The sequence below is a fragment of the Xylaria bambusicola genome (genome assembly GCF_022495145.1).
Source record: "Xylaria bambusicola strain CBS 139988 unplaced genomic scaffold F5B22scaffold_23, whole genome shotgun sequence".
Classification (NCBI taxonomy): domain Eukaryota; kingdom Fungi; phylum Ascomycota; class Sordariomycetes; order Xylariales; family Xylariaceae; genus Xylaria; species Xylaria bambusicola.
Genome location: NW_025953576.1, coordinates 358,857 through 384,297, shown reverse-complemented (window position 1 = coordinate 384,297; position 25,441 = coordinate 358,857). Strand labels below are relative to the sequence as shown.

The 25,441-nt window shown below is 50.1% G+C and overlaps 8 protein-coding genes across 8 annotated transcripts; 3 read left to right on the top strand and 5 right to left on the bottom strand.

Annotated features, from left to right (window-relative positions):
• Nucleotides 1–115: 115 nt before the first annotated feature.
• Nucleotides 116–2,161, top strand: F5B22DRAFT_647026 (kinase-like domain-containing protein; the record flags this gene model as incomplete). Its single annotated transcript, XM_047978810.1, has 3 exons — nucleotides 116–436; nucleotides 486–701; nucleotides 773–2,161. The coding sequence occupies 3 exons, from the start codon at nucleotides 116–118 to the stop codon at nucleotides 2,159–2,161; spliced, it is 1,926 nt and encodes a 641-aa protein (XP_047830450.1).
• Nucleotides 2,162–2,480: 319 nt separating this feature from the next.
• Nucleotides 2,481–4,625, top strand: F5B22DRAFT_608535 (DNA glycosylase). Its single transcript, XM_047975079.1, has one exon. The coding sequence runs from the start codon at nucleotides 3,011–3,013 to the stop codon at nucleotides 4,427–4,429; it is 1,419 nt and encodes a 472-aa protein (XP_047830449.1). The 5' UTR covers nucleotides 2,481–3,010; the 3' UTR covers nucleotides 4,430–4,625.
• A 547-nt stretch (nucleotides 4,626–5,172) lies between these two features.
• Nucleotides 5,173–7,132, bottom strand: F5B22DRAFT_608534 (Batten's disease protein Cln3). Its single transcript, XM_047975078.1, has 3 exons — nucleotides 6,726–7,132; nucleotides 5,881–6,651; nucleotides 5,173–5,733 (listed from the first exon to the last, which is right to left on the bottom strand). The coding sequence occupies exons 1-3, from the start codon at nucleotides 6,874–6,876 to the stop codon at nucleotides 5,282–5,284; spliced, it is 1,374 nt and encodes a 457-aa protein (XP_047830448.1). The 5' UTR covers nucleotides 6,877–7,132; the 3' UTR covers nucleotides 5,173–5,281.
• A 359-nt stretch (nucleotides 7,133–7,491) lies between these two features.
• Nucleotides 7,492–10,819, bottom strand: F5B22DRAFT_636693 (uncharacterized protein; the record flags this gene model as incomplete). The annotated part of the gene is made up of 5 exons (XM_047977326.1): nucleotides 7,492–7,725; nucleotides 7,869–8,437; nucleotides 9,527–9,687; nucleotides 9,754–10,153; nucleotides 10,219–10,819. 5 exons carry the CDS (start codon nucleotides 10,817–10,819, stop codon nucleotides 7,492–7,494), a joined length of 1,965 nt encoding a protein of 654 aa, XP_047830447.1.
• Nucleotides 10,820–11,972: 1,153 nt separating this feature from the next.
• On the bottom strand, nucleotides 11,973–12,940 carry F5B22DRAFT_608522 (uncharacterized protein). The gene has a single exon (XM_047975077.1). The coding sequence runs from the start codon at nucleotides 12,368–12,370 to the stop codon at nucleotides 12,098–12,100; it is 273 nt and encodes a 90-aa protein (XP_047830446.1). The 5' UTR covers nucleotides 12,371–12,940; the 3' UTR covers nucleotides 11,973–12,097.
• A 914-nt stretch (nucleotides 12,941–13,854) lies between these two features.
• On the bottom strand, nucleotides 13,855–15,627 carry F5B22DRAFT_203890 (Zn-dependent exopeptidase). The gene is made up of 5 exons (XM_047969626.1): nucleotides 15,316–15,627; nucleotides 14,825–15,229; nucleotides 14,404–14,726; nucleotides 14,197–14,332; nucleotides 13,855–14,108 (listed from the first exon to the last, which is right to left on the bottom strand). Exons 1-5 carry the CDS (start codon nucleotides 15,532–15,534, stop codon nucleotides 14,070–14,072), a joined length of 1,122 nt encoding a protein of 373 aa, XP_047830445.1. The 5' UTR covers nucleotides 15,535–15,627; the 3' UTR covers nucleotides 13,855–14,069.
• Nucleotides 15,628–16,625: 998 nt separating this feature from the next.
• On the top strand, nucleotides 16,626–16,973 carry F5B22DRAFT_647019 (uncharacterized protein; the record flags this gene model as incomplete). Its single annotated transcript, XM_047978809.1, has 1 exon — nucleotides 16,626–16,973. One exon carries the CDS (start codon nucleotides 16,626–16,628, stop codon nucleotides 16,971–16,973), a length of 348 nt encoding a protein of 115 aa, XP_047830444.1.
• A 607-nt stretch (nucleotides 16,974–17,580) lies between these two features.
• F5B22DRAFT_636691 (SPX domain-containing protein) lies at nucleotides 17,581–24,842 on the bottom strand (the record flags this gene model as incomplete). Its single annotated transcript, XM_047977325.1, has 8 exons — nucleotides 17,581–18,139; nucleotides 18,300–18,408; nucleotides 18,470–21,010; nucleotides 21,070–21,168; nucleotides 22,280–23,057; nucleotides 23,111–23,455; nucleotides 23,514–24,690; nucleotides 24,760–24,842. 8 exons carry the CDS (start codon nucleotides 24,840–24,842, stop codon nucleotides 17,581–17,583), a joined length of 5,691 nt encoding a protein of 1,896 aa, XP_047830443.1.
• Between the last annotated feature and the right edge of the window lie 599 nt (nucleotides 24,843–25,441).

The following is a 25,441-nucleotide window of genomic DNA, read 5'->3' as shown; positions in this document are numbered from 1 at the left end:
TCTCCCGAGGCCTATGGGATTCGGAACTATTGCGTTACTGTGGTGAGGACTATCTGCTGTATGACATGTGGTATCCCATCACACTTGCGCGTTGAGTCGTAACGCCGAAAGCGCTATGGCAGCTGACGCCGACGTACCTGAATCTGTACGAGACTCAAGATGGGAAGCCGACTTTGAGCCCAACCCACATGTGCCGTATCAAACCACCAATACGTTACTCTCAGGACGAAGACTACTGAAGCAAGAAATATGGACAAGACAGAAGCGACTTGGTCATGGGGGATTTGGTGTGGTTTGGCTTGAAAGAGCTCATTCTGCCAATCAATCCTCGACCCGCCTGCGAGCCGTAAAGGAACTAAGGGTCGGCCGGGAAGACCTTCGCCGACGTGACTGTATCCGCGAGCTTCAGGTTTTAGTCAAGTTCTCGCAGCAGAAGGTAATCCCAACCTGAAGTCCTTCCTTGCCCAGCGATGGTAATGGTCTAGTTCGTGGGTTCATTCGTCGAATTCTATAACTGGTACGAGAGTAACGATGCTCTCTTCATTGCCATGGAGTACTGCCAGTATGGAGACTTGAGGCAGTTCGTTAAAGAAAATGGCGCCATCATCGAGGCTGATGTACGGAAGATCACGGATCAAGTTCTTCAAGGGTTAATGTTAATGCACGAGAACAATTTCGCTCATCGCGACTTGAAGCCGGCGGTAAGTCGATAAGAATGATGCAAGGACTCACTTGCCAGGACAGCGCATGTTAATTCGCTTGCTCACCTTAGAATATACTCATACAACACCGACCCCCGAAGAATGAGTGGAAGATCAAAGTTGCCGACATGGGTCTCAGTAAACAGATCGATGTCGAGGCAGCCTCTACTACCGTCAGAGGAACTCCGGGTTTCATTGCCCCAGAACGCATACCTGGAATAGGGTCGGCTACCTCTACCACAAATCCATTCCCATGCGACATGTGGTGTCTTGGTGAGGTGGTCTTCTTCTTGCTTACAAGTGAGAGGACTTTCGATAGCTCCATAGAGCTTCAGGAATATTATAATGGCAAAAAGAGCTTCCCAGAGGAGCGACTGAAGGCTGCTAAAATCGGTCTGCAGGCAGTCGATTTCATCAAGGCTTTAATGGCGGCGCAACCTTCCGAAAGGTTATCGGCCTTCCAAGCCGACTACCACTCATGGATGAGAGATACCGGCAGCATGACAAGACCGCAAAGTAGGGTCTTCGGCAGGCTGCAAGATTCTTCTCATTCATCTGCTTCCCAATTTAATGATCCTGCTTTGGGCAAAACACACAAGGAGCTAGCAGATCCCCCCTTGGGCAAACTTACAGTCAGGGGGATTGTCGTATCAAATTCTCCACGCCATACTATAGACAGACAAAGCATTCCATCTGGCTCTTGGAACACTTCTGCAGTCCACCTTCCAACACGCTCCAGGGATAATTGTGTTCCAGAGCCAACAGATCCACGCCAGGAAACGATGACTGTCCCTTCCGGTACATGGAATTCTTCTCCGACATACCATATCCCAGAGTCTCGAAATGACGAGTCAACGATTGCCACGTCTACTGAACATAATTTTCAGATGCGTTCCCTGACTAGTGAGGACGAGGAGGAATCGGAAGCAGAAACTCGAGGATCTGATAATATGACATCGTGTTTCTTGGTCGATCCGAAAGGAACAATTTGGCCACCGCCGCACATTCGTGAAGAAGAATCAGAGAAAGAAGTATCAGATGAAGCAGAAGCCTACTATGTGGTAGACAGAATCTTCCTTGGGCCGGTAGTCAGACAAAGGAAATATATGGAAATGCTGGAGTATGTTGTTCAATATATTTACCATGCTGGAGGAGCAGTCCCGGAATATCATACAAAGTCAATCGAAAGACTGTACTCTGATCCTGCATCATCATTGCCTGGCGAGGACGATGCTGAGGACAAAAGTGTGTTCTTATCTAATGATGAGAAACTGGATCCTGACCGTTCTTATTATCTGACGAAGAACGGACTCCGGCCCTTGTGGTCAAAAAAACCCACGCAGGATCATGCAGACAGGGGAAGTGACATAGATGTCGATGGAGGCTATAATTCACGCTCGCCCTGTAACGCAAGGTTACATACAAGCAAGAGCGAAGAAGGGAGCGAAGAAGAGATATAGGGGAAACACAACTCACCGTCCATCTTCTGGCGCATCTGCGTCCTAACTCGGTTGCTTAGCTAAGACTTTATGACGCGTCTAAAGCGACACAAGCGATGAAGCTGTCCTGAGCATCTTTCGCAGACCAAATCTGTCCCCTCGCTCCTCTGGTATAGACAGGTAAACAACCAGAGAAGAAAAACTGCGACAAAACCACAGTGGCCCAACGGTTCCAGATGCCGAAGATTCAGATTTATAGAGGGAGGTTAGCCTTTGTGGTGTACTTGGTGCACACCAAAGACCGATGAGAGCCAACAGGTGGTTCTGAATTGATGAATACTGAAGTATTCTTCAACCAAAAAACACGGCTTCCGAATAGAATATCATGATCATTATCCTGCCAGTGATGCATGTCACTTGGTCCCCTTCCTCCCCCTGCACATGTGGTTAGTATATAGTTAGAAGGTCAGCGCATTGGGAGGTAAGTACATGTAGGTACCTTAAGCAGAGAGCCCAGACGCCAGAACACCTCTAAGCTAAGTACTATAAGTACCAGCTTAGGTATCTACTTAGGTACACATTAAGTACTCTAGGTACCTAAGCCTAGCATACAAAACCCCTGACATCACCACATTCAAGCGAACCGCCGCCTGCGATGAGGTACACATCTCATTTAATTCCACGCCATCTCACTGTCCCTCAGACTTGTCTGTCTTTGTCTTATGCGTCAGTGGATGGCTACAGATTCCCAACAATCAACTCATCTTCGCTGTGAATATGGTTCAGTCCATGCTACATTTATTGAACATACTGCCTGTAAGAGTCACCGCGCGCACATGAATCTCCAGGCGTGGCAACTTGACCTCAGCTATGGCCAAAGCTGCAAGCGATAATACGGTTCGTCGGCGCAGCGCAAGACACGCTACGGCCCAAGAGATACCAGCGACAGATGTTGACGAGATCAAGACTGAGAGTGCTGGCCTGGGCGATGATGAGAAGAGAAACCCGGCAAAAGCCGGTGCTGGTGCTGCTAAGAGACGAATGGCCACAAACTCGCTCTTAGCGGAACCTCGACGAAGCAAGAGAGTCAAATCCGTCAAGGAAGTGCCCGAACAGAATGGGGAAGTAAAATTCAAAGACGGAAGCGAGGTAGAAAACGCAGGGAGAAAACGCATCAAGCTTGAAGACGAGGACTCGTTGCCTATATCATCGCCGCCGTTGCTGGCGCCAGTTAAAGAAGAGGTGGATGACGACAGCGATAAAGGTGACTATAATAGAGACGCCTCGGATGGAAAGAAAACCAAAGCCAAGGGCAAAAGTAAAGCCAAAACAACAACAACGACGACGACGTCAACATCAACAGCAGAAGCAGCAGCAGATCTTCTCCAATCCAAAAAGCTCAAATCCTACTCCCAATTCGCAGCAGTCAGCCAATCGCCCTACCCAGACTTCCCCCACCCAACCGCGAGCGAGGCCAAGCTCGCGCACTCAATCCTCTCCCGCCTCCACGGGGCCCGGGAGCGACCTGCCGGCGCCATCGTAGCCCCGAAATCACGTTCAGGATGCGGGGACTCGTCCTCCGTTCTCGACGCCTTAGTCCGCACAATACTATCCCAAAACACGAGCAACAAGAACAGCTCGCGCGCCAAGTTATCCATGGACGCCGTCTACGGGTCGAGCGCATCATGGTCCGCCATCGTGGCGGGCGGCCAAGAGAAGCTCGCGAAGACGATCGAGAGCGGCGGTCTAGCCGTCGTGAAATCCAAAGTCATCATCTCCATCTTATCCCAAGTATACCAGAAATACGGCACGTATTCGCTCGACCATTTGTTCTCCGCGTCAGACGATGACGCGATGCGCGAGATGCTCTCTTTCAAGGGCGTCGGTCCAAAGACGGCATCGTGCGTCTTGCTCTTCTGTCTGCGGCGCGAGAATTTCGCCGTCGATACACACGTCTATCGTATCACGGGTTTGTTGGGCTGGCGGCCTGGTGCTGCGACGCGGGACCAGACGCATGCGCATCTCGACGCTAGGATCCCTGATGAGGATAAATATGGACTGCACGTTCTGCTTATCAAGCACGGGAAGGAATGCGCTGAGTGTAAAGCTGGAGGGAAGAATTTGGGAAAATGTGAGTTGCGGAAGGCTTTTAGGAAGCTGAAGAAGAATAAGGGCGAGGAGGATGGGTTGGTAGGAGATGATGATGATGATGTGGTGAAAGAGGAAGAGGGAGAAGAAGGCCAAGGGGAGAAAATTGAAGAAGATCTCAAGGATGATGTGAAAGTGTAAGGATTGGTCATGATGTGGTGGGTGACCTGTGTTATGGGTGGACGGATTACGAGTTCTTGACATCCTTCTCTCCCATAGCATCGTTGTAATATCTTGTAACATTAGTGTAACTGTACTCGACTCAGAGACGAATGTAGCGTTTTAGCATGTAACTATATAGCGCGACAATGGTATAATCTGGTCTGTTATAAATACCACAAAGCTACCTTGGATTGTAAACACATCTAAAATCATCATTAGGATCTAGATCGACGCCGATGCTGGACAGTGACCTAGTGCGGCTACCATGTCCAGATGGTATAATATGGATATCAACGATGTAAGGATTCGTTAAGACTCTTTCGCATAAAACTGATAAGGTTTTCCGCAATTCACTTAGTTATGGCGATTTGTATACATAAGGTTTAGGTATAGCTATGTAAATATATATATAAATACTTTGTTCGCCAAAACGCACTGTTCATACTTGATATTGATTAATTTTTGAGACACGCGTTCTGATATCTCAATAGAGACAACGCGATGAGTATCAAATTATTGTCATTTAGTCTGCCTTTACAATGGCTCTCATGGCATTCACCGGGCGTATTGTGGTACGCAAGAGACGAGGTGGACATATCAGTGCTGGCTACTGTGTCTCATGCATTGGAAAGCCGAGAAGTGATCAGCCTCTTGTAGCAGTACCTGGTTACCATGGTCACGTAGTTTCCAAGTTGGCTAGCAGGCTGCCCCTTTAGTCATGAGTCCGCTTCTAATTGTAGTCATATCACAATGAGCATATGCAACGAGGCTGGCTTTCTAACCTGGCAACCTAAATTTCACCATGGATTTCTAGCCAAAACATTGGTATTTTCATCCTACCCTGATTCTCTTACACCAATCCCTGCCGTGCTGAACCTGGTAATTACAGAGCCAGACTTCCATAGCCATGCTCACAAAGCCCGCGATGCAGATACCCGCACTATCACTCACGCTCGTGGCGCCCAAGCTGAACTCCCTCTCCTCAAAGGGTACGTTTTCCATGATTTCGGCAAACGTGTTCACATACACACCGCCTCCCAGCAGTCCTTCCCAGAAGACGATGACGAACACGACATAAACACTAGGGATGAAGTTGAACAATGAATGCAGCGTTAATAGCACTAGATTTCCGACCTGGAGCAACGACGCGAGATATAGATGGTGAACTCGAACAAACGCGATAGACGAGCGGGATACGAACACGCCGATTTGATAGAGGAAGCCATACATGGGATAAAAATCCCGTAGCTCGTTGAACGGCGTCGATTCTAGTGGGAATAGCACTTTGGTACCTAAGAGTTAGCTGTTTCTATTCACGAGGAATTTGGTTCTACGTGGGTTTCAGATATTGGCCCAAACAAAACAAGAGCTTTGTTCTCTGGTAGTAGCACGATGGACTCTAGGAGAATTAGATTAAGCATCCCACTTACATGTCGGTGATACGCCCTGGTTGATAATGTATTCAGCAATATAGACTAGGAATAATGGAAGCATGTAAGGGAAGAATAGAGACTTGGCTCGGCCCAGATTAGCGACAATCTTCGACCACGTATCCTCTCCACTGCCAGAAGCAGCGTGAGAGCTAGGGGTGAGAAGGCTGGAGGCAGCATTGGCCGTCGGTACGTCATGAGCAATTCGCGAATCAGGCTCATCCGAGTCTTGAAGGGGTTGGTATTCCCGGGCTTTCGCGGCATCTCGCAGGGGCTGTCTCGGAAGCACGAGAAAGAAGCTTATCAGCATGACGACAGGGAGATAGGCGGAGGCCAAAAGGCTATTCTTGACGCTGAAACCAAGCCAGTCGGTCAGCAAAACATAGAGACCGGCCCCAACTAACCCAGCCGCACCGGTGCCACTGCCCCACGCCGCGAGACTGATGTGACCGTAGTAATGCGTCAAGCCCAGAAAGCTCAGTTCACCACCTCCGCTAGACAAGCTTGCGAGCATGACTCCAACCATTTTAACAGCGACGGATTCGTCAGCAGGTGCGAATGCGATCATGAACATGCCGACGGACGAGACAGCGGCGAAGACGATGATGCGTATCGAATAAGGCACCTTGTGGATGAAATAAGGCCCAACCAGCTTAATCGAGAAAGAAGGCAGGATGTTGGCGAGGAGGACCAAGCCTTTGGGTACTTCAGGGCCGACGAGGTCCTGAGCGGCGGAGAGGATGACGACGTAGAGGACATTATTGATCAGCCCTTTTTTTCCAGTCGCAGAGTCAGCGAGGGGCGAAGCGAACGACGACAACAGAACAGGACAGAAAAATACACACCGAAGAGCCAGAATGCGACGAGAACAAGGACATCGGAACTGTGCAGGACCGAGGCCAGGCGAGCCTTGTAGAGGGCCCAGGAGGCGGAGGGAGACCCGGGCATCGGCAGCAACCCTGACGATGAGGCTGGCGAGCGAGTTGCGTGGCGCATAGCTCAATCAATGGAAGCACTATGCAACCTACGCACTTATATTGAAGTATATAAAGGGAAAGAAATGAAGCTCACGAGGCATGGTCATGCGCAGCGTTACCTGGGTGGGAATGACGACCGTTCGCGCGGCCACGAGGGACTGGACTGCATTACGTACTGGGGTAGTTCTACAAATAGGTACCTAAGGTTAGCGTGCTTCGGCACGTTATAGTGGGGTGGATAGTGCTATGCCAACTACAGATTTAGTACCTACAGGGAGTTTGAAGCCATCTTATCTACCTAGGTAGTGTTGGAATGAAGAGTGCAAAACATCACCGAAATATCGTCATGATGATTATGAAATGTTTGGAACCGTTCACAAAATATATGTGCCATAACTAAGAAAATATCAATAGATATATATATATATATATATATGGATGTATCCTTATATTTCGAATTAAAGTCTATTCATATAAGTATCATCTGGAGATAGATATGTCACAATTACAATGCGAAATCAAGACAAGATAGACCGGTTATATTACGTCCTTGATTCATCTTTATTTATTTATTTTTCTACAGCTTTAGACACGACGCCACCCTTCAATCCGTATCTAACCTGCCTTGAATCCATCATGGCTGGTTAATTCCCTTAGGCTGGGGCGTATCCGTCTCGGTAAGATCGAGCTCTTCATAATACCTATAGATGCCCTCCGAGTAAGCCTGTCTCCGACCACTAGCGAGATATTCCTTAATCCTCGGCCTCGTCTTGACTGCATCGTACAGCTGGAATACATGCGTGTATTTCCCCGACGTCTTCGCCGCCAACATGGCTTTTCGAAACGCGAATTGGGTGCCGTCGATGACCTATACAGTGCACGAATCAATAAAATGTTTGTTGAGGAATATCTAGCCTTCAACTTCTGAGAAGTATTGACGCAGACGCCTCTCGTCGTCTGTGACATAGGGTGTACATGTGTAAATAAGCATGATACGAAATGCAGACCTACCTGGAATAAAACCAGATCCGCATAAGTCAGCCGTCCACCATATAGCCACGGGCCATCCCCGCTCGCTTTTCCCTTGAGCACCCGCTCGAAATACCCCAGGAACTTCGGTAGACGGTTTCGCACGAAGTCCCCGCTCCTTCGCAGCGCTTCCTCCTTCTGGTCCTCATAGTACAGGCTCGAGGCAATGGGATGATGACAGTCATGCACTTCGTTGCTCAAGCCATCGAGGGCCGTTAAAGCGAGGCCGTTGATGCGGTACAGACCGTCTGGATCGGCATCCTCGCCCTCGGCGGGCGGTACCAGACCGAGCCGGGGACCGAGATACAAGAGGATGTTAGGCGTCTGGCTGATGAGGAGATCGCCGTGTCGAAGGATAGGGGGCGCAAGAGGCGGCGGATTATTGTCATCGCCCACATTCTCGCTGTCGATCTGGCGAAGCATAGTCTCCATGCCCGTTTTCTCCATGTGCGCCGTGTCAGTGTAGTCCGCACCGCCCTCCTCAAGAGCCAGGCGGATGAACTCGCCGCGGCCGGGGATTCCAGGCCAGTAGATTAGTTCATAAGGCACATCTGTATCATTTTCGAGTCAGTAGGTCATTCACTCATTTCCGGTTAACTACCCAACCTACCTTTGGCCGACTTTTGCTTCTTGGAGGCCGACATTGGGGATAGTGATGGTGTGACGACAAACGGAGGAGTGTACTGCCGTGCAAGGGGGGTTTTCCCTGCAACCGTGATACAAAATCGTGGGCGAGATATCTTTCGTATGGGACTCACTAAAGCTAGCTTGAAGAGAGTACCTGACATAGGTCGATTTCGAATTTATTGGCCCTGGGCCATATTGATGATTCGAGAGATAAGTTCAAGCTACGTTCGGTATCCAAGCTCATATAAATGAAGATACAGAGTTTGGGAGGAAGCTCGGTGAAGCTCATAAGAGCGAGAGCACGAGCCGTCGAGGTAGCGGCGTTAACGGAATTTCCTAAACTTTGTAAAGATCAGCCCGATTCGTCAATTCGGGCAACATACAATGTAATAATTATGAGTAATGCGGGGAATGGTATGACAGAACTTCATGACGTGAGAGAATGCACAGAGGTGGGTTTTCTGGGGGGATCTAAGATACCCAACCACTTCTAGAGGCCGGTTATATATACACGGGGCGTGTGTGGCACATGTCAGCTTTTAATGGCCTCAGAGGAGCCCTTCTACGATGCTAAACTCTCTCTTGTGATATGAAACCTCGTGTGAATATCACCCAGACAGGTATCTAAGTGCTTCTGAGAAAGAATACTGTTCTGGATAGTGAAGGATGTCTATGCTCGTCTACTCATACTTGGAATATATACCATAAACCACACCCATCCCATGTAACAAATAGAATACAAGAGTACAAGAGAAAAGCGAAACCAGAACCGCACCAGAGGGTATCAACCGTCAATAGTCGTACAGAAATCAGGGATGGAGACTCCCCGGTGAGAAGAACAAAGCCCCCACGGTCAGCCAGCACCAACCCAATAATAATAAATAGCTTGAGCGAACTATAGCAAAACGCGGGACCTAATCATAACCGCCGCCTTAACAACCACAAATTTCGAGTAGGTACTTAAAGCCCCGAGTTCTAGTTCTTGGAGATAATATCTTCCACAATCTGCCTACACGTCTGCGGGTCTGAGAACACGTGCCAGGCGTCCCTCGGCACGCCTTCGAAGGCCTTCTCGAACCGCTCGGGCTCGTTCTTGGATTCGATGCCCACTGCCGCTATATCCTCGACTTTGCGGATGAGGATGACCTTGACCCATTGCGGGTATTTGCGGTATCTAACCCCACGTGTACAACGTTAATTACCAGACTCTTCAAAATACTGCAAGGACAGGCCTACTTACATCTCACCATAAGATTCGGGGTCTGTCTGCGTCGAGTCGCCTATGCAGATCATTTTCCTCTTCGGCAACCAGGAGTGAATCTTTTCCATGCGATCGACCTTGTAATCCTCGGTACCGAGCGTCAGGGTCGTCAGGAGCCCCTTGATGCTCATCCAGCTCGAGTCCCGCAAGATGATGGTGCCGTGAGGGAAATAGCTCTCGCGGAATCCGCGGAGAAACGGATAGAGATTGTACGGCGATGCCGACAGGTAGAACCACGCCGAGGTCTCCTTGATGAGGGAATGGATGTGCTTGTATAGCTCTGGCATGCCGGGCGCGGGCTTCGGTTCGTCGAGAAACGTTGTTCGCAGAATGCCGATGGGGTCGCTCGTTTGTGTGATTTTGATCGTGTCGTCGATATCTGCGCTGTGTTAATCAGGCGTGTTCGAGGGCTCTACGCAAAACACCCCAGAATGGTCATCATACCAGAAATCACACCCCAGCCCTCAGGCTCCGCGTAGAAGGTCCTCATCTCGAGAACCCCCTTCGCACCCTTAGGGACACGGGCAAATGTCGGGACGATCTGGCCATCATGAGCGCTAGGCAACTCCTTGATATCACTACTGATGCCGTTGTGTCCACTAGGCCCCAACTTCATGTGCAAGTCCCCCTTGTAAAGAACCTCAGCCTGTGTCCCTGGCTTAATGTCCTGTACAAAAGGCGCGATCCTCTTCTCGAGAGTCTCATATCCTGGGTCTTGTTGTTCCAGCTGAATCTTGTCGGCAATAGCGTGCACAGCATCGATCAGGGGACAAGAAGTGTCCTGTGAGAACATGGCGGCGACGTACTCGGCCTCCCAGCGGCCCGTCTTCTCATTGCGGTAGGCCGTGTTATCCAAGAGCCAGAGGGTGTCCTGTGCAGATATGGATCGGGGCAGCGGGTTCTTCTTGCCCAAGTAGGCGAGCACACCCCAGAGCTTGTCCCTGACGGTCAGGGCAGATGCGAGAGTCGAGTTTTGTCGCGAGAAGTCGGGCAAGTCCTTCTCGGTCTCGTCGAAGCGACGCTCTTTTCGCGTGCGCTGCTGCATCTCGAGCGACTGCGTGTAACGTGGAGTTGACGACATCTTGGATGATGTAAGATGGGCGATATCTTCTTTTATACGTATGAGGCAATGTCTGCGACAGTATTGCAGGCTGAAAAGGCTGTGATGGTGCCGTGTGATTCAGTGACGAGGCCACGGGACTCTCGACGGTGACTGTGTCGATTCTGGGACTTGCCAGACCCCAGTGACTCGATGTGGTAGGGCTGAAGATCCAGCTTACTTATATAGAATGTACACTACCTACCTACCTATCTCTAATTAGTATATACAGCTAGACTAGTGTCGAGGCGATGTCGTAGTCGGCAGGGTCATCTAGGACTAACAGTATAGCCTCCGTCGCAGGCTGCCTGCCTCTATCTGTACTCTCACTACAAGCACCTCCCTGACCTAGGTATCTCCTGCTGTGCCTCTCTGGTGGCACTCTACATGGAGCAGGATGGAGCTTTTTTGGTTTCACTGCAGGAGCTACTAGACAGGGGCAATGCAGATCATCCATGGTGATGAGGTCAGATCGGAACTGGGGACCATGGACGTGGATGTCGATGTCAGCATGGCTGCTTCCTGCTACCGGCTACCGGCTGCAGACGGCGGCGGCGGAGTCACAAGTCGCCTGGGTGAAGGAAACATACGGTAATACCAGAGACGAATAACTCGGTATATCGGGCATAGGTAAATGAGAATGATTAGTTCTGTCGCCATGGTTGGCAAAGCGGTGTATCCTCGATACAATGATGTAATATATGTAAGTATCACCAGCCAGCAAGCCAAGCATAGGCAGACAGGCCAGACAGGTCAGACAGGTCAAGAAAGATGCGATCACCGCGGTCCCCCACCACCAGGCGCCTGTCATCCATCCAATTTGCTTGTTCCGAGATAGTTCGCTTGCCCCAGAGGAGCCTAAAGATGTCATGCAGCCATCCGACCAAGCCCTTGGCTCTTACCAGGTCCTCATTGGGCGTAGATCACGCTACCAAACCTCCTTGGCCTGGTTTGGCCTGGGTAGTAGATCCTAGTGATCCATCCTAGTGTAACAGTAGCTCCAACTTGGTTCCCGATTGGCTATGGAGCAAATGTAAGGAGTGAGGATGTTATAACTTGATTTCAATTCTCATCGCCGCTATCCTAACGTCAATAAGATAAATATCTATCGTCTTCTCAAAGACGAGATTCATCTTAGAAAAAAACATATACAAAAGAATATACAGGTATGTACATATATATATATATATATATATATACATGTCTATGCAGGACTATGCACTACTAGAAGAGGTACAGACAGAGACGCGAAACAGAGATCTGACAAGGAGCTCCAACCTGATTCATCGGGCCACCGAGCTGAGATTCCATAGTATTATAATTAGAACATCTGGTACACAGCTTGCACCATGCCAAAGACGACAAAACGCCAATTTGAAACAAGAGAGCATAGCAACACGCGGCCTTTTCCGTCCTTGCCGGCGTTTCGTTTGTGAAATGAGATTTCGCAACTTCTATGGTATGTAGTACTAATAGCGTCGCACGCTGGCATGGCATGTCCTACACACATGTGTATATAAGCTTACATGAGCACATCTATGGGTCGGCACTTCTAGGCTGCTTACCGAAACTGGCTGCATTTCGCGGCGGGGGAGTTTCATTCAGTTCATGTTGTGTTTCCAGAATACTGGGCGCATGCGACCCGTCTCTACTCAGCCGCGTTGAGTCGGCGTAAAGAGCAGACGAACACACATGGTTCATGGTGTCTAACGTTACAGTCAAATCTCATGAAGATCATATTGTATTTCAGTGACAGGAGATCAAATTTCAAGTTTAATTCAGAATATTCATATAAGTGCGAAAGGCAGGACTAATTATTACGATTGTTATGAGGAAGAGATGTAGCGCACAGTTCAGAAGCTCAATTGATCTTTCATTCCATCAAGTTACGATGACTAAGTATGCACCTACCTATACATATCGTCTACTGGTCCTACCTACACGAATAGGTTACGCGATACCTTCTAGAAAAGAGACACAGATGATCTGCTCACCGTCTCTCACGAGACCGCTTACGTTCTTAACCATACGTGATCGAACCTAGTGTCTCTCATCTTCCTGTCCCACAACACATTCCTAATCCGCCTTATTCACCGCCTACCTTCATTTGCGTAGTACGGATCATACGTCGACCATCTAGGCGCCATAGGAGCCGGGCGTGGGCGCAGTGGCGTGTTCAGAATAATATTCATCTCTTCCGCCGTCAAGAGCGGTTCTTCGGGCACCGCTGGAGCTCTCTTCTGACTAGCCTTTGCTGCTGCTAATCCTGGAAGAGGTGTGCGAGGCTTCTTCTGCTGCTCCGGGGTTGCTGCTGTCTGGGCTTGATGAATCTTATGGACTTTCCGCGGTCCCGCCTGGCCTTTCTCGGCACTTCTCTTCTCTCCTTTGCTCATGGTGCAACCCATTGACTGTTTGTCTGCTAAGGTTAAGAGGGTGTCGATTAGGTGTAATATTTGGTTGAGTAACACCACCTGCGTTACCTATGTTATTTCTTACTCACTGGAGAAGAGGTTATTGCCTAAGATGTCGACGCCTGGCCAATGTCCAGATGCGATCACCGAGATAGGTCAACAAATACTGGTGGAATTGGATATCTTGGTTTGTGAGAGAGGAAGGTCTAGAGTAACAGCTAGGAGCAATAGCCTTATTTATAAATAATGGCCTGGGGCACAATAGACATTGTGTTCTTTCACGTCTGAGTATTGAGCGAAACCTGAAAGGAATGTCAAAGGTTGCTACTAAGATCTCCGACAATTGGCGTCGTTTCTGCTGTGTTCCTTTATAGATGTGTCAAAGACCCTTGCAGTCACCAGTGGCTTGGAGAGAAGGGCTATTGTTTGTAGAAAGCTTGGCCTAGGTCGTTGAACAACGACAATTTGCAATACAGTGTAGGTATACACACCTACTAGACCTCGAGGCTGTCGCAAAGTGACCTAAATAAATTTGGTAGGATTGATCTATTTCAGGGGGGGCCAAGACATAGCAGCTTAGTCTGTGGAATATTAGTGAGAGAACCAGAGCATAGAAACACGCATCATTTCTTTATTGTCAATCTTTTCACATATCGGCTAGCATATAGAAGGTTTATTACTAATTGCCCTCAGAGAAATGGCCACCGAAGATGTCCCACTGATTCAATAGTGACTTCTGATTAACACCTAGTTCTGGATACCTTTTCCTATGTCTCCCCACCTATCTAAAAGTACGAGGCCTCAACAAGAAAGCCAACAGTCAACTAGATAATTGTCAGTAATTCCGTGGGAATCTTCTCATTTCATCACAGATGATAACGAAAGAGAACGGGGAAAAGAATAGGTTCTCACCTTGGCATGTTCAAGAACGTGCGGGAAGTTAACAGTCGAAACGGTATCTTGAGCCGAGTGGATATAAGGCGAGGAGTCGCGAATGTTCTCATCGCAGACGTACACAGCAGGATAACCCGCAGAATAGGCAGAAGCGCTACAAAACAATGTCATTAACCACCATCACCACATTGTCGTAGACAAAGCAATTGATAGAAAATCACGTACTGGTCACTGCATCCGTATCCGCATCGGTCGGTTGACAGGGGAAGCTTGGAGTACACGGGCACAAGTTTCTTGGTAAAGTTGATCAGGTTGGTGTCGCCGTAGTCAGTAAAGACGGCGATGACGTTGTTGGGCGAGTAACCAGTCATGTCCTGGTTCATGACAGCAAGGACATTAACGCGGCTACGAGCATACGAGTTGAAGACGTCGCGCGAGCCGAGCAGACCTCCTTCCTCGCCCGAGTAGAAGTGGAACTCGAGAGTGTTCTCCGGTGCGTATTTCGCCTCGGCAAGAACTCGGAGTGCTTCGAGGACAACGACGACGCCCTAGTTTTGTACATCTATTAGTCTAAATCACTGCCTTACAAAAGAAACACAGACAGCCTGCATTGCTATGGAGCTTCAATATCTGGAATAAAACTGACAGAGGCATTATCGTCGGCGCCGGGAGCGCGACCAGAAGTAGTGCTGCCGACAGAGTCGTAGTGAGCCGACACGACAACGACCTCAGCCGATGAGCCAGGAATCGTAGCAATGACACTGGGCTGGTTGTACGAGTGGGTGAACTGCTTCACTTTGATGGCCGAGTTGGCTGAAGCTACGCTGACGACGGTGCTGTACATCCAAGAAGCGCTGGTCGCAGCGTACGAGCCCCGGTAGTACCGGTTGTAGAAGTCGGCCAGTGTGTTGGTCCAGGTTTGCAAGTTGCTCTGCTTCACTTTGGCAATGAGGGCATTTGCCTCGGTCTGGTGGCTTGGCCCTGATGGGAAAGCGGCCGCCTTCTGCTGGGCCCTGGCAGCTCTACGGGCCTCACCCATGGCCTCTAGTTCCTATTGCAAATTATCAGGTTTTCCCATACCATAACGTATCTTTTGTTGTTGTCATATGGTTATCAATGCTCATCTCCTAGACGTACCATGGTGTCGGTGATATCCATGAAGCCGATACGCTTCGAGGTGAGCTTCTCGAACTTCTCCTCTTCAGTCATCCAAGTTCCGGCATCCTCTTCAGATGTCTTGACGAGTCGTAGCCCGTCGACACGCTGGCCGAGAATGGGCCTACCCTCAGAGCGAACGGCAGCAAGAGCGGCGGGCAGAATCGCCCCGAGCACAGCTAATCGTGAAACGCCAACCATGATGATGTCTTCCTTGCACTGTTCTTCAAGGGAGAGCGAGAGCGAGAGCGTGAGAGGGGGTTAAGATTAAGGATATGGTGTGCTCCGTGACACGACGTGCTCCCCGTCCCCCATTTATATAGCACGGCTGCCCTGATGCTCCAAGGGCAGGCGGTCTTCGGTCACAACCTCAGCCCATATCACACACATGTTGGTCGCCTTCTTCTTTGGGAAGACGTCGAGATATGTCTCGGCATTTGGATGGCCTGCCCGAGTTGGCGTAGCAGTGGTGCTTGATTACGACTTCAAGCTGCCCGATGCGGCACTTGTCTGCGCTCCTTGGCGGGCCGAGGCAGGGGCGAGCGCTCGCCAAGCATTGCCAAGTCACCCTTTTATCGTGAGGTGCATCCGTGATAGGTTCTTTCGAGATACTGCCCAGTCGCATCTTGAGGACCTATGCGTGGTGGAGATATATGCATAATAGTATGTCATTGCAATACGAGAATCAGCAGCCCTACGCTACTACGGGTCAGAAAGGTGAACCCGAAATTAAAGATTGATCAGTCTGGACCCTGAGTCTAGTATTGTTCAAAGGTTGACTGACATGACGGAGGAACTATTTTCAGTAGGTTGAGAGCAGCAAGTTCAAGATCAAGTGGTGGAAGACTTGTCTTCGGACTTGTCTCTAGCCTTGCATATCAGAGCTTGATGTTCATTAATACTTGCTAATTAAATGCAAACTGCGAGCCTTGAATTACAAAAAAAAAAAAAAAAAAAAAAAGGAATAAACAGAAATAAACAATGGTACCTTTATGAAAATTATCTTGTCATATCATATTAAGTAATGATGCTTGTACATGTAGTAAGGATCAATAAGCTAGATAAATCTCCCGGCCTAGCTAAGTTACCTATAGGAGGTAAAGCGTACTGTAAGCCAGTGGATCACATTGAAATGCCCCTCCCTCATCGCAGAGAAAAAACCCCCGCCATGAAGCTCAGCTTCAGCTTCAACTTCAACTCCAACTCCATCATACCACAGCATCATATTATTCACACACATAGACTCTCCCTCATAAATATCACACTCACAACAAACGTCCAACCATTCAAAGATGTCCACCTCAACAACGGTCCACCTCACCGCAACATACACCTCCCCGCGCTCATCCGACCCGCAAACCCTCTCCTCAACCCCTCTATCCCTCCCTCTGCCCCCCAATCCATCGACACCGCTCTCCGTCTCCGACAAAACCGCCTACCTATCCTCTCTGCGCAGCGCGACAATTGCTCTGCAAGACCGCATCAACACCGACTTGACCGTGCGTATGGAAGAAGACGTCGCCGCCGCCGCCGCTACTGCTCAAGATTCAGGATCCGCTACCAAGACAACAGCTAAAAGCAACGAGATCGACGAGGAGGAGAATTATGGCGAAGAGCAGGTATCCGGAGATGACGAATGAATGAATGAATGAGGTTATTGTTACGATTATTGTCATGGTTTGGAATAAGAAAGAAGTAGTCCCGCGACATCACACGAAGAATTCACGACGCTGCATTACGGAAACCCAATCTCGAATATATCGTCATCGTCAACGTCATCGTTACGGGCTGAACGTTTCTACTTATCTTTCAGTAACACTTTAATCCGCATACCACGATCAAAGACAAACCAAGGCCCGAGACAACAGTCCCAGATCCCGAACGCAATACACAGACATATTCGATATTCGATTTTCGATTAAACTGATTCGATGATATAACGTTTATTCCTCGAGTGAAAAAAAAATTAAAATTACAACAAATCAAACCAAAAAACGGGTATCAATCAATCAGTCAATCGAAACACCGAAATCAACCAAAATACGAAATAGATAAAAGGCTCCGTTCAGATGCAAAATGTGGCATGATGCAACGTGATGTTATATGGCTTGGCGCGACTCAGGCTTCGATGATCGATGATGGGGTCGGGGGGAATAAAAACAGAAACAGCGCAAATCCGCCGTCAACGCCCGTCCGCAATGCCACGCAATAATTTCTCACCTCCCTTCAACTCGGTTCAACAACAAACTAGCCATGTCTCCCCCAAGACCCCGCATGAACACGCGGACGACTAGCACTTCGCACTTTCCCTTTCCCCTTGCCTAGACAACCATAATGCAAAACGCTATTATCAGGCAGGACGGCCACAACGGTATTCCCCAACCTCTTGTGGCAGACACCGCAGACCCTTTCCTCGGGTATGACAACACGTCTATTGCGTCCACCGCCTCCTGCTTGCCCGCCACTTACTTCATCGCCGAACAACAGGCGCGCCTGCGTATTAACGAGCTGCGTCTTCCGGAGGGCTTCCACAATGCGCGTTTCCGATACCACGCTATTGGCCGCGCGTATGCGTCCGCGAAAGTACGACTCCAGGTCCGCTATGGGGAGGGTATTGGGGATAAGGGACAGCGTCGAGGTCGCTGGTAAGCGGGAGCCGTGTCGCGAGAGGAGAGATAAGGCCGGGTCTAGGTTCTGCTTGTGCGGCTGCGGCGGCGTCAGGTAGAGGGACAGTAAAGTGTGGTAGATGGAGGATGGGGCGTCGTCGTCCGGCTCGGCCTGGTCCACTGCAGGGCTATCTGCTGAACTGTGACGCTCGCTAGGTAACGCATGAATGCGATTACAATACCTGGACTTGTGGTTAATATGACTGCTGTTCTACTACTGTGTGTAAAACATGATATCAAGAGTTGTTCCTCCTAAATCAGAAAAAATAAGAAAAAAAAATGAGGACACTGTCTACGTACTCTTCTGCTTTTACGTAGTCCTGCATCTTGAAGACGTATATTTCAAGTGCTTGCTTATGGTTGCCCATATTACTGAGCACTACAGCTTGCGCCTCGTAGAAAGCCGGATCTGGTCGTAATGTTAGCGACCGGAAAGGAGAACTTGCCACAGAGCGAACTAGAAGACATACCGTCTCGAGGAATCATGCCGAAAGCCCGAGTCAGACCATACGTATGAGTTTCCTTCAAGAACGTCACCAACTTCTGGAGCCTCTCCCCCCATTGGCCATTCCGAGTTTTATTATCTCGTAGAGAGTTGACCAGCAGCTCAACCAACCGATTGTGAAATTCCGGCGTCCCATCCCCTAACTCATCAATGATGTGTTCTAGATATTGGATCTCGAGCTCGACGTTGATACCAGCCAGGTAGTTGACGACTTTCTCACGTGGCAGCGTTTCGGCATTCTCGCTATCGGCAAGAAAGATCTCCATCCCCAGTTCAGGATCCCGCCTAAGAACCCAATCCGCAAATTCCAAGATAAGATCTATCATCTCAGGCGGCAAGCTTTGGAGATAGCCAACCGTCCTCCGAGGTCCTCGAAGCTGCTCAGGGATTTCAACCTCGGCCTCCTCGTGTCCGTTGACCTTGAGCCTGGTCGTCTCTCCATCAGAAGCGGCGTCGCCAAACCTCCGAAGCAATGTCAAGGCATCTCTATGAAGCTTCTTGCCGTAGAAAAAGTCTACTAGCTCATTATAACGATTGTGCTCGAGAAGCTTTTCGTTTACCACGGCCGGGTCACAGAAGTTTGGGATGCGGAACAGGGGCTGGACCAGCGAGGGCTGACATAACATGTAGCCGCGGAATAGGGTGGTGTCAACAAGGGTGAAGGTACGTCGAAGCTCTTGCTCCAGTTGCTCATCCGTTTCAGAGCGAGTATCAGTCAGTAGTGCATCTAGGTTTTCGTCGGTGCTTGACGGCTGGGCCAAGCCAGGCGTGGTCTTACGTGGCCGGAGCCTACCCGTCTCTGGATCGATAACCCGCTGAAGACGGGCTCTGGTACCAGCCAGGAAGCTATTGAGTTCTCGCACCGCTTGGATTAAGTCTTTTCCTTCTAAACGTCCACTATCTTCCGCGCCCCTTGGCTTGGGTTTGATACTAGCAGCATCATCATTATCGGTTACATTGAGCTTCGAGGACGCAATAGAGGCAGCATCGGAATCGATTTTCCGATGACCACCGCCTATCCAGTACTTCGCGAAGCCTCCCGATCCAGGCATTTTGACTGGCGAGGCAGCATTTGTGGTTACATTAGCTTTTGCGCCCTTTTCACCGTTGGCACTAGCTTCATCGTTGTCTCGGTCATTGTCCCCATCTTCTGTCCCCGTCGTCTCCCCTTCCTCGTCACTCTCAACAGAAAGTTCCCCGGCGATGACTCTTGGATATAGCCTAAGAACCCTCTCTGGAGGGGCGTGCACGTCGTCCTCGTTGAACAAATCTAAGCTTTGTCGGAATTTTCTCTGTTTAAAGAGGGTTTCTGCCTTAAGCATCTTCACTTCACGTGTTGTTCCAACTTTATTCTTTAGGAGCGCGTCTTCCAACATGCTCAGCACGCTGATAGCCTCATCGTACTGGGCTTTCTCGATAAGCCCCTGCACCTGGGTATCATAATCTGTCGCGTCCATCTTCCACACGACACGGTCGCTACTGATGTGAAAGCCTTTTCCAGCGTGCGCGAGACTTACATTGGGAGGCGGGAAGTGTAGTTGTGCGGCACCAGGGAGCTCAATAGTCTGCAGGAGATTGAGAGTCTCAGGGTTGCGAACCTCTAATGAACCCTTGGATGGCGGCTGAAGAGCAAGCATGTAGGGGTAGCTGTACCCGATGCTCTCAGGGGCGCTCTGCCAGGGAACCTGGCGTTTTTCAAGAGGCTTTCCATCAGTGTCAATGAAGAGTGAATGTATGTCTTTGGCGAGCAACATCTCACCCTCCGCCAATCGCGCAGCAAGCGGTTTCGGCACGTATCCTCCTAAACCCATGTAGCCCATGCTCGCAGCGCCAAAGCGACTGCCTTGCCCACCAGCAGCGGCAGCACCAACTCCTGCTATTTCCTGGGTCTCGGAGGTGGTTACGTCGACTAGCATATAGCCAGCGTTCATGCCACATACGACTTTGGTAGCGCTAGCCCAGGTAACGGTGCGGATGGCTTCCGATAGCACTACCTCCGTGACATCCTCGTGGAGCTCACTGTCGTGCCAACTCCATAGCAACAGACGTCTCTTGACCGCGACGGCGAGGCGGCTGGTAATCTCAGGGATGCCCGTGGCAGGATCCTTGACGATATTGCTTGTGACAGCGAAGCAGGTGGCATTTTTGGTTCGCGGAATCGTCTCGATCAGCTCGTAAGTCTGAAGATCGTGGAAAGAGATGTGGTAATTGGAGAGGGAGACGAGAGTATTGGCTTCTTTGATGATGGCGAGCTGGTCGATAGCGCGAGTCGAGAACCGTTCCACTTCACGTAAAAGATCGGTAGGTTTCTTTGGGGCGGCCGGCTGCGACGCGGCTTGAGAATGAGAATAAGAGGCGGAGGCGGAGGATTGCGACTGCGTAGGTTGCTGGCTGTCTGGAAGGGATGGCGGGCTGTCGTTGGAAGGCGGTGTCGAAGAGGCAGGCAGCTCGTTCAGGCGATATACGCGGAGAGCGCCAGTGTTCAGGCCAACAAGAACTCGGTCGCCTTGATCAAGAATCAAATTAGCCGATTCCCATTTGCATGTAGCCGACAGGAGGTCTTACCAGAAGCCAAGATGGTCTCAATCTTGGACTTGTCCCGCGACTTCAGCTCGATGATAGGGCGAGCTGTGAATGCAGAGAGCATGGCCGCCACCGGCACCCCTGCGAAGCGCCGTTTAAATTTGTTGGAAACTCATGGACAGGTGAAGAAAAGAACCGATCTGATGTTACAAGAGGAACAGTCGATCTCTGTGTAAGGGTCTCTCATATGCAGTAGGACAACAGGTTCGACGTCGACGTTGTTGAATACTGATGTAGTGTAAGAGACGTAGGTAACTTACAGTAGGAGGTCGGCGGCACCTATATGGCCTATATGTGGAGGAGGTGGTATCGGTTATAGGCACATGCAGGAGGTTAGCTTACCTACCTAGGTAGCTTAAGTAGGGGACCGATGTCATCAGACAGTGCAGCTTACTATGTACATATACCGTGAAGAAACAAAAACGTTCAATACGCGTCTATCCGTCTTCAAGTAACTCGATGAGAATTGATTAATGGCTGATTGATCACATGTATTGTTGTAGGCGTAAACATGGAAGGGACAATCACTGGAGCGATAGTCAGTTCAACGCTTACGAGCCCAGGCTGGTGGCCGCATGGAACTTGGTATCGTGACTGGAGGCCGTTTCTTGACGACAACATCCAGGTACTATGTATCATCTTGGTAAGATGATGAGATCACTAGAAGTTGTGCAACTACTAGTAAGTACAATATGCTATGCCGTGAGAACTTCAATAATACCACACCGCCATCCTCCTTTCAACGCCGCAGCACCACAAAACATATACACTAACCTTAGATATATGTTGTAATGCGTATAATAAACAATATTAGAGACATGATGAAATATGACATATAGGTAGGTATATACTCAATCTTGTACTATGACGGCAAAAAATCTCTACAGTGAACCCAGGTATAATCGGTCTCCAATACCACTAAAAGTCAAATTCCCAAAGACCGTTGGCAATCTCCAAAAGCCTTCTCTGTCTACATTCCGACTATGCACATTGCACCATAGCCAATGGTGACAACGACGCAGAGAGACAGTATGCTGCTGGGAACGCCACGGCTGATGAAATGTCTGACGGTGAGATATCGCTCCCCTGTCGCGTCTTCCTTCATGATGGCAGCTATTGGCAGGCTATTAGTCTGTGCACAAGAAGGGGGGAGGGGGAAGAGAAGGATAGAAGAAAAGAGAGAGCGACGTACTCATATTGGGGAATCCACTGGTTGGAAGACCCATGGCTGCGCTGCACATGAGCGTCGTCGCCATAACCAACAGATTCGGGTGTGGCTCTTCCATCGCCTTTCCGATGTCGTAGACGAGTGGCAAGAGGATAAGAGCTGCGACCGTATGGCTGATGAACGTGGCGATCACAAGTGCCAGGCTCGAGAAGATAAGAAGAACCACATAGAGATCTAGCTCGTGAACAGATGTCGAGATCTTGCTCGCGACCGTGTGAAGTAGGCCCGATGACTCGACGGCCTTGCCAAGCGCGAGGCCACCCGCTGCCAGGATGATGATAGTCCAGGGGAAGTTGTTGAAGTCCTCCTTAGTAAGGATCCCAGTGCCAAAGAATATGACAATGGGAAGAATAGCAATGACACCCATATGGCCGAACGTTGCTTCGAGTGCGTGGCTTGCACACCAGAGACCGATGGTCGCTAAGCAGATGAAGGAGACAAACCACTGCAGGCCCGTGAACTCCTCTCTAACAGAGCGGATAGGAATAATGACTGTACCTTTGCCAGGCTTGAAAGTAAGCAACAGCAGAATCCATATGAGGAAGAGTGACACGATGCCGACCGGAATTACGATGAACAGCCACTGGCCCCATGTTGGTGGGGGTTCCATGATGCCCAACGCCACCACATTCTGCGGTGACGCGATAGGTGACAGCATGCCGCCGATATTAGAGGCGAGCGCTATTCCCATGATGACAGATTTAGACATGTTCGAGCCATGCGGCAGGTTGCGCAACATTGGCTACCACCAAGCGTCAGCAGGTCTCCCATGCTAGGTTTGGTACAGATACTCACCTCGATGATACTAAAGCAGAGAACTGGTGCAGCAACATTACTGACGAGCATGCTCGCAAATGCAGCGACAAACATGTTGGCGATGAGCACCGTCCGCGGACGTGTGCCAGCCTTGCTCAAGACGAACGTGGCGATGCGCTTATCAATCCTACACTTCGACAAAGCCGCGGCAACGGTAAACCCACCGAGGAGCAACATGATGACAGGCGTCCACATAGCCGAGAACACATAGTTCGTAGCATCGTGCGCGTTCAGTCTCCGATGCGGCGCCTCGTCAGACCGCACCACCCTGAGAACGACGCAGAGAAATGGAACAAGCAGTGACGTGACAAAGAGGGGGATGGCCTATGATTGTCAGTCCAGCCCAACCATACATTTGTTGCGTGAGAAGATGGAAGTTTACCTCGGTAGCCCATAGCAAGCTGACAAAGATGAGCATAGCGAAGCAAGCCTGTTGCTCTGGCTTCTCGATGATGGGGACGGCCAGGAACACCAAGAAAACAGCGATGATGGCCAGTGTCGTCAGCATGGATGAGCCCAACATCCAAGATGGAAAAGAGAAACGGCCGACGGGTGTGACGACCTCTGTAGTCGACACATCAGGAGCGTCGTCTCCTTGCAGCCTCACTTTCAGGCCGTCGTTTGAGCCTCCGAGGAGGCCTTTACCAAGGCTAGCCGCTTCGGCGCGTCGCTCCATACCGATCAGCTCTCGCCAAACTGTATTCCTCTCCCATACGACGTGCTCTCTCAAGTGTGACCGCAGGTCTTTCCTGGCAAGATATTCGTCTCCTTGGGTTACGAGATTGGCATATGCCGTCTCCATCTTCCCGATATTCCCTTCTAGCTGGTTCACAGTCTCGGGCAAAAAGGTATAGGACTTGCCGACGGTGGTTTCCATGTACTTAGTCCGGAGCTGCCTGTCAATAATCTTGTCAAACTTCTTGAGAATTTTATTGAATCCAGTCCTGTTGAGCTGTACGTAGGATTTGAGTTCGCACAGCTGGACGTAAAGACCAACAATGCGCTTCTTGAGCATGATACCATCCGTATATAACTCGGCCGTCTCAGCATAGTCGTCGAAGCCCGTACTATGCCTGCGCATCGATTTAGTGAGCTCGGTGGAGGCGGTCATGTCTGTGGGAGCACGCACATTGGCGACTGTGCGGCGTCGCCCGTGAGTGGTGCTGAGGCCGGGTCGGTGATGCTTGTTCAATGCCGACGTCTCGTCTCCATCGTCATCGTCGCTGTCCTCGATGCCATCATCCGTAGAGTACTGCACGCTGTGGGTACTACGGCTCATCCTTGAGGCACTCGTTGGTTTGACCTGGTCGGCGCTGTGTTGAATTAGTTCACCTTGTCCACCCCCGCCATCGTCATCGTATGAATCCATATCCCGCATTAAATCCTCGACCTCGTCGAGAAGCTCCTTCTCTTTAACGCCAAAGAAGGAAGAGATCTTCTCTAGTTCGACATCGAGCGCCCTTGCAAAGACGGTCTCGGGATCTTCATCTCGAAGGAGGGGCCGAGTCTCGACATCGGCGACACCGGGCTGATGTACCGTCTTCTCGAGTTGGTAGATGCTTTAAAGGGTAGTCAGTAAGGGGTCGAGGATAGAGCCAAGACGATAGGTCACGGATAGCTAGACTGACAGCTTCTTGAGATTGCTGTAGGCGATGTAGTGGCTGCTCCAGTCCGGAACAGCGTTGAACTGAACGCTATGAGAGAACTTCATGTCGTCTTCTTGGTCGAGCCACCTCTTCTTTTCTTCCCTCTTGGCTATTCGCCTGCGTTCGCGAGAGACTTTGTCTGGGTGGTGTGTGTTGGGGTATTCGTCGAGCTCGACGTCGTCACCAAGGACACGGGCAACGGGCTCGGCTCGATGACTCCCCCCTCTGTCGATCAGAGCGGCTTGTCGGGCGAGACCGGCGTCACGGTGAGAGGAGGGAGGGCAGGCTACGTTTCGGTGCGGAATGGTGAATGGCGGTTCATCCAAGCTGTCCTATATGTTCTCGGCGCAGGGTAAAGATCGTAGGTAGGCACGCCAGACGGAAGCGCGCACTTGGGACCCGTCGGAGTAGTCTAGGGGGTATTACAAACGACTATATCATCGCTCTCGGGGGATAAGCCGAATATGAAAAGAACAACGATCGACTACCATGTATACGTAAATATATGAAGCCAAGATGGTGAGCAAGGCACAGGTAACGGGCGCTCGATTATGTGGAGCGCGCTACACGGCTTTTGCATACTGTTACGGTACCCGCTTAGGTATCCTCTAGCACGCTACCTACGTAACACGGGTTCTGCACGGGAAACGTATGCGTCACAACG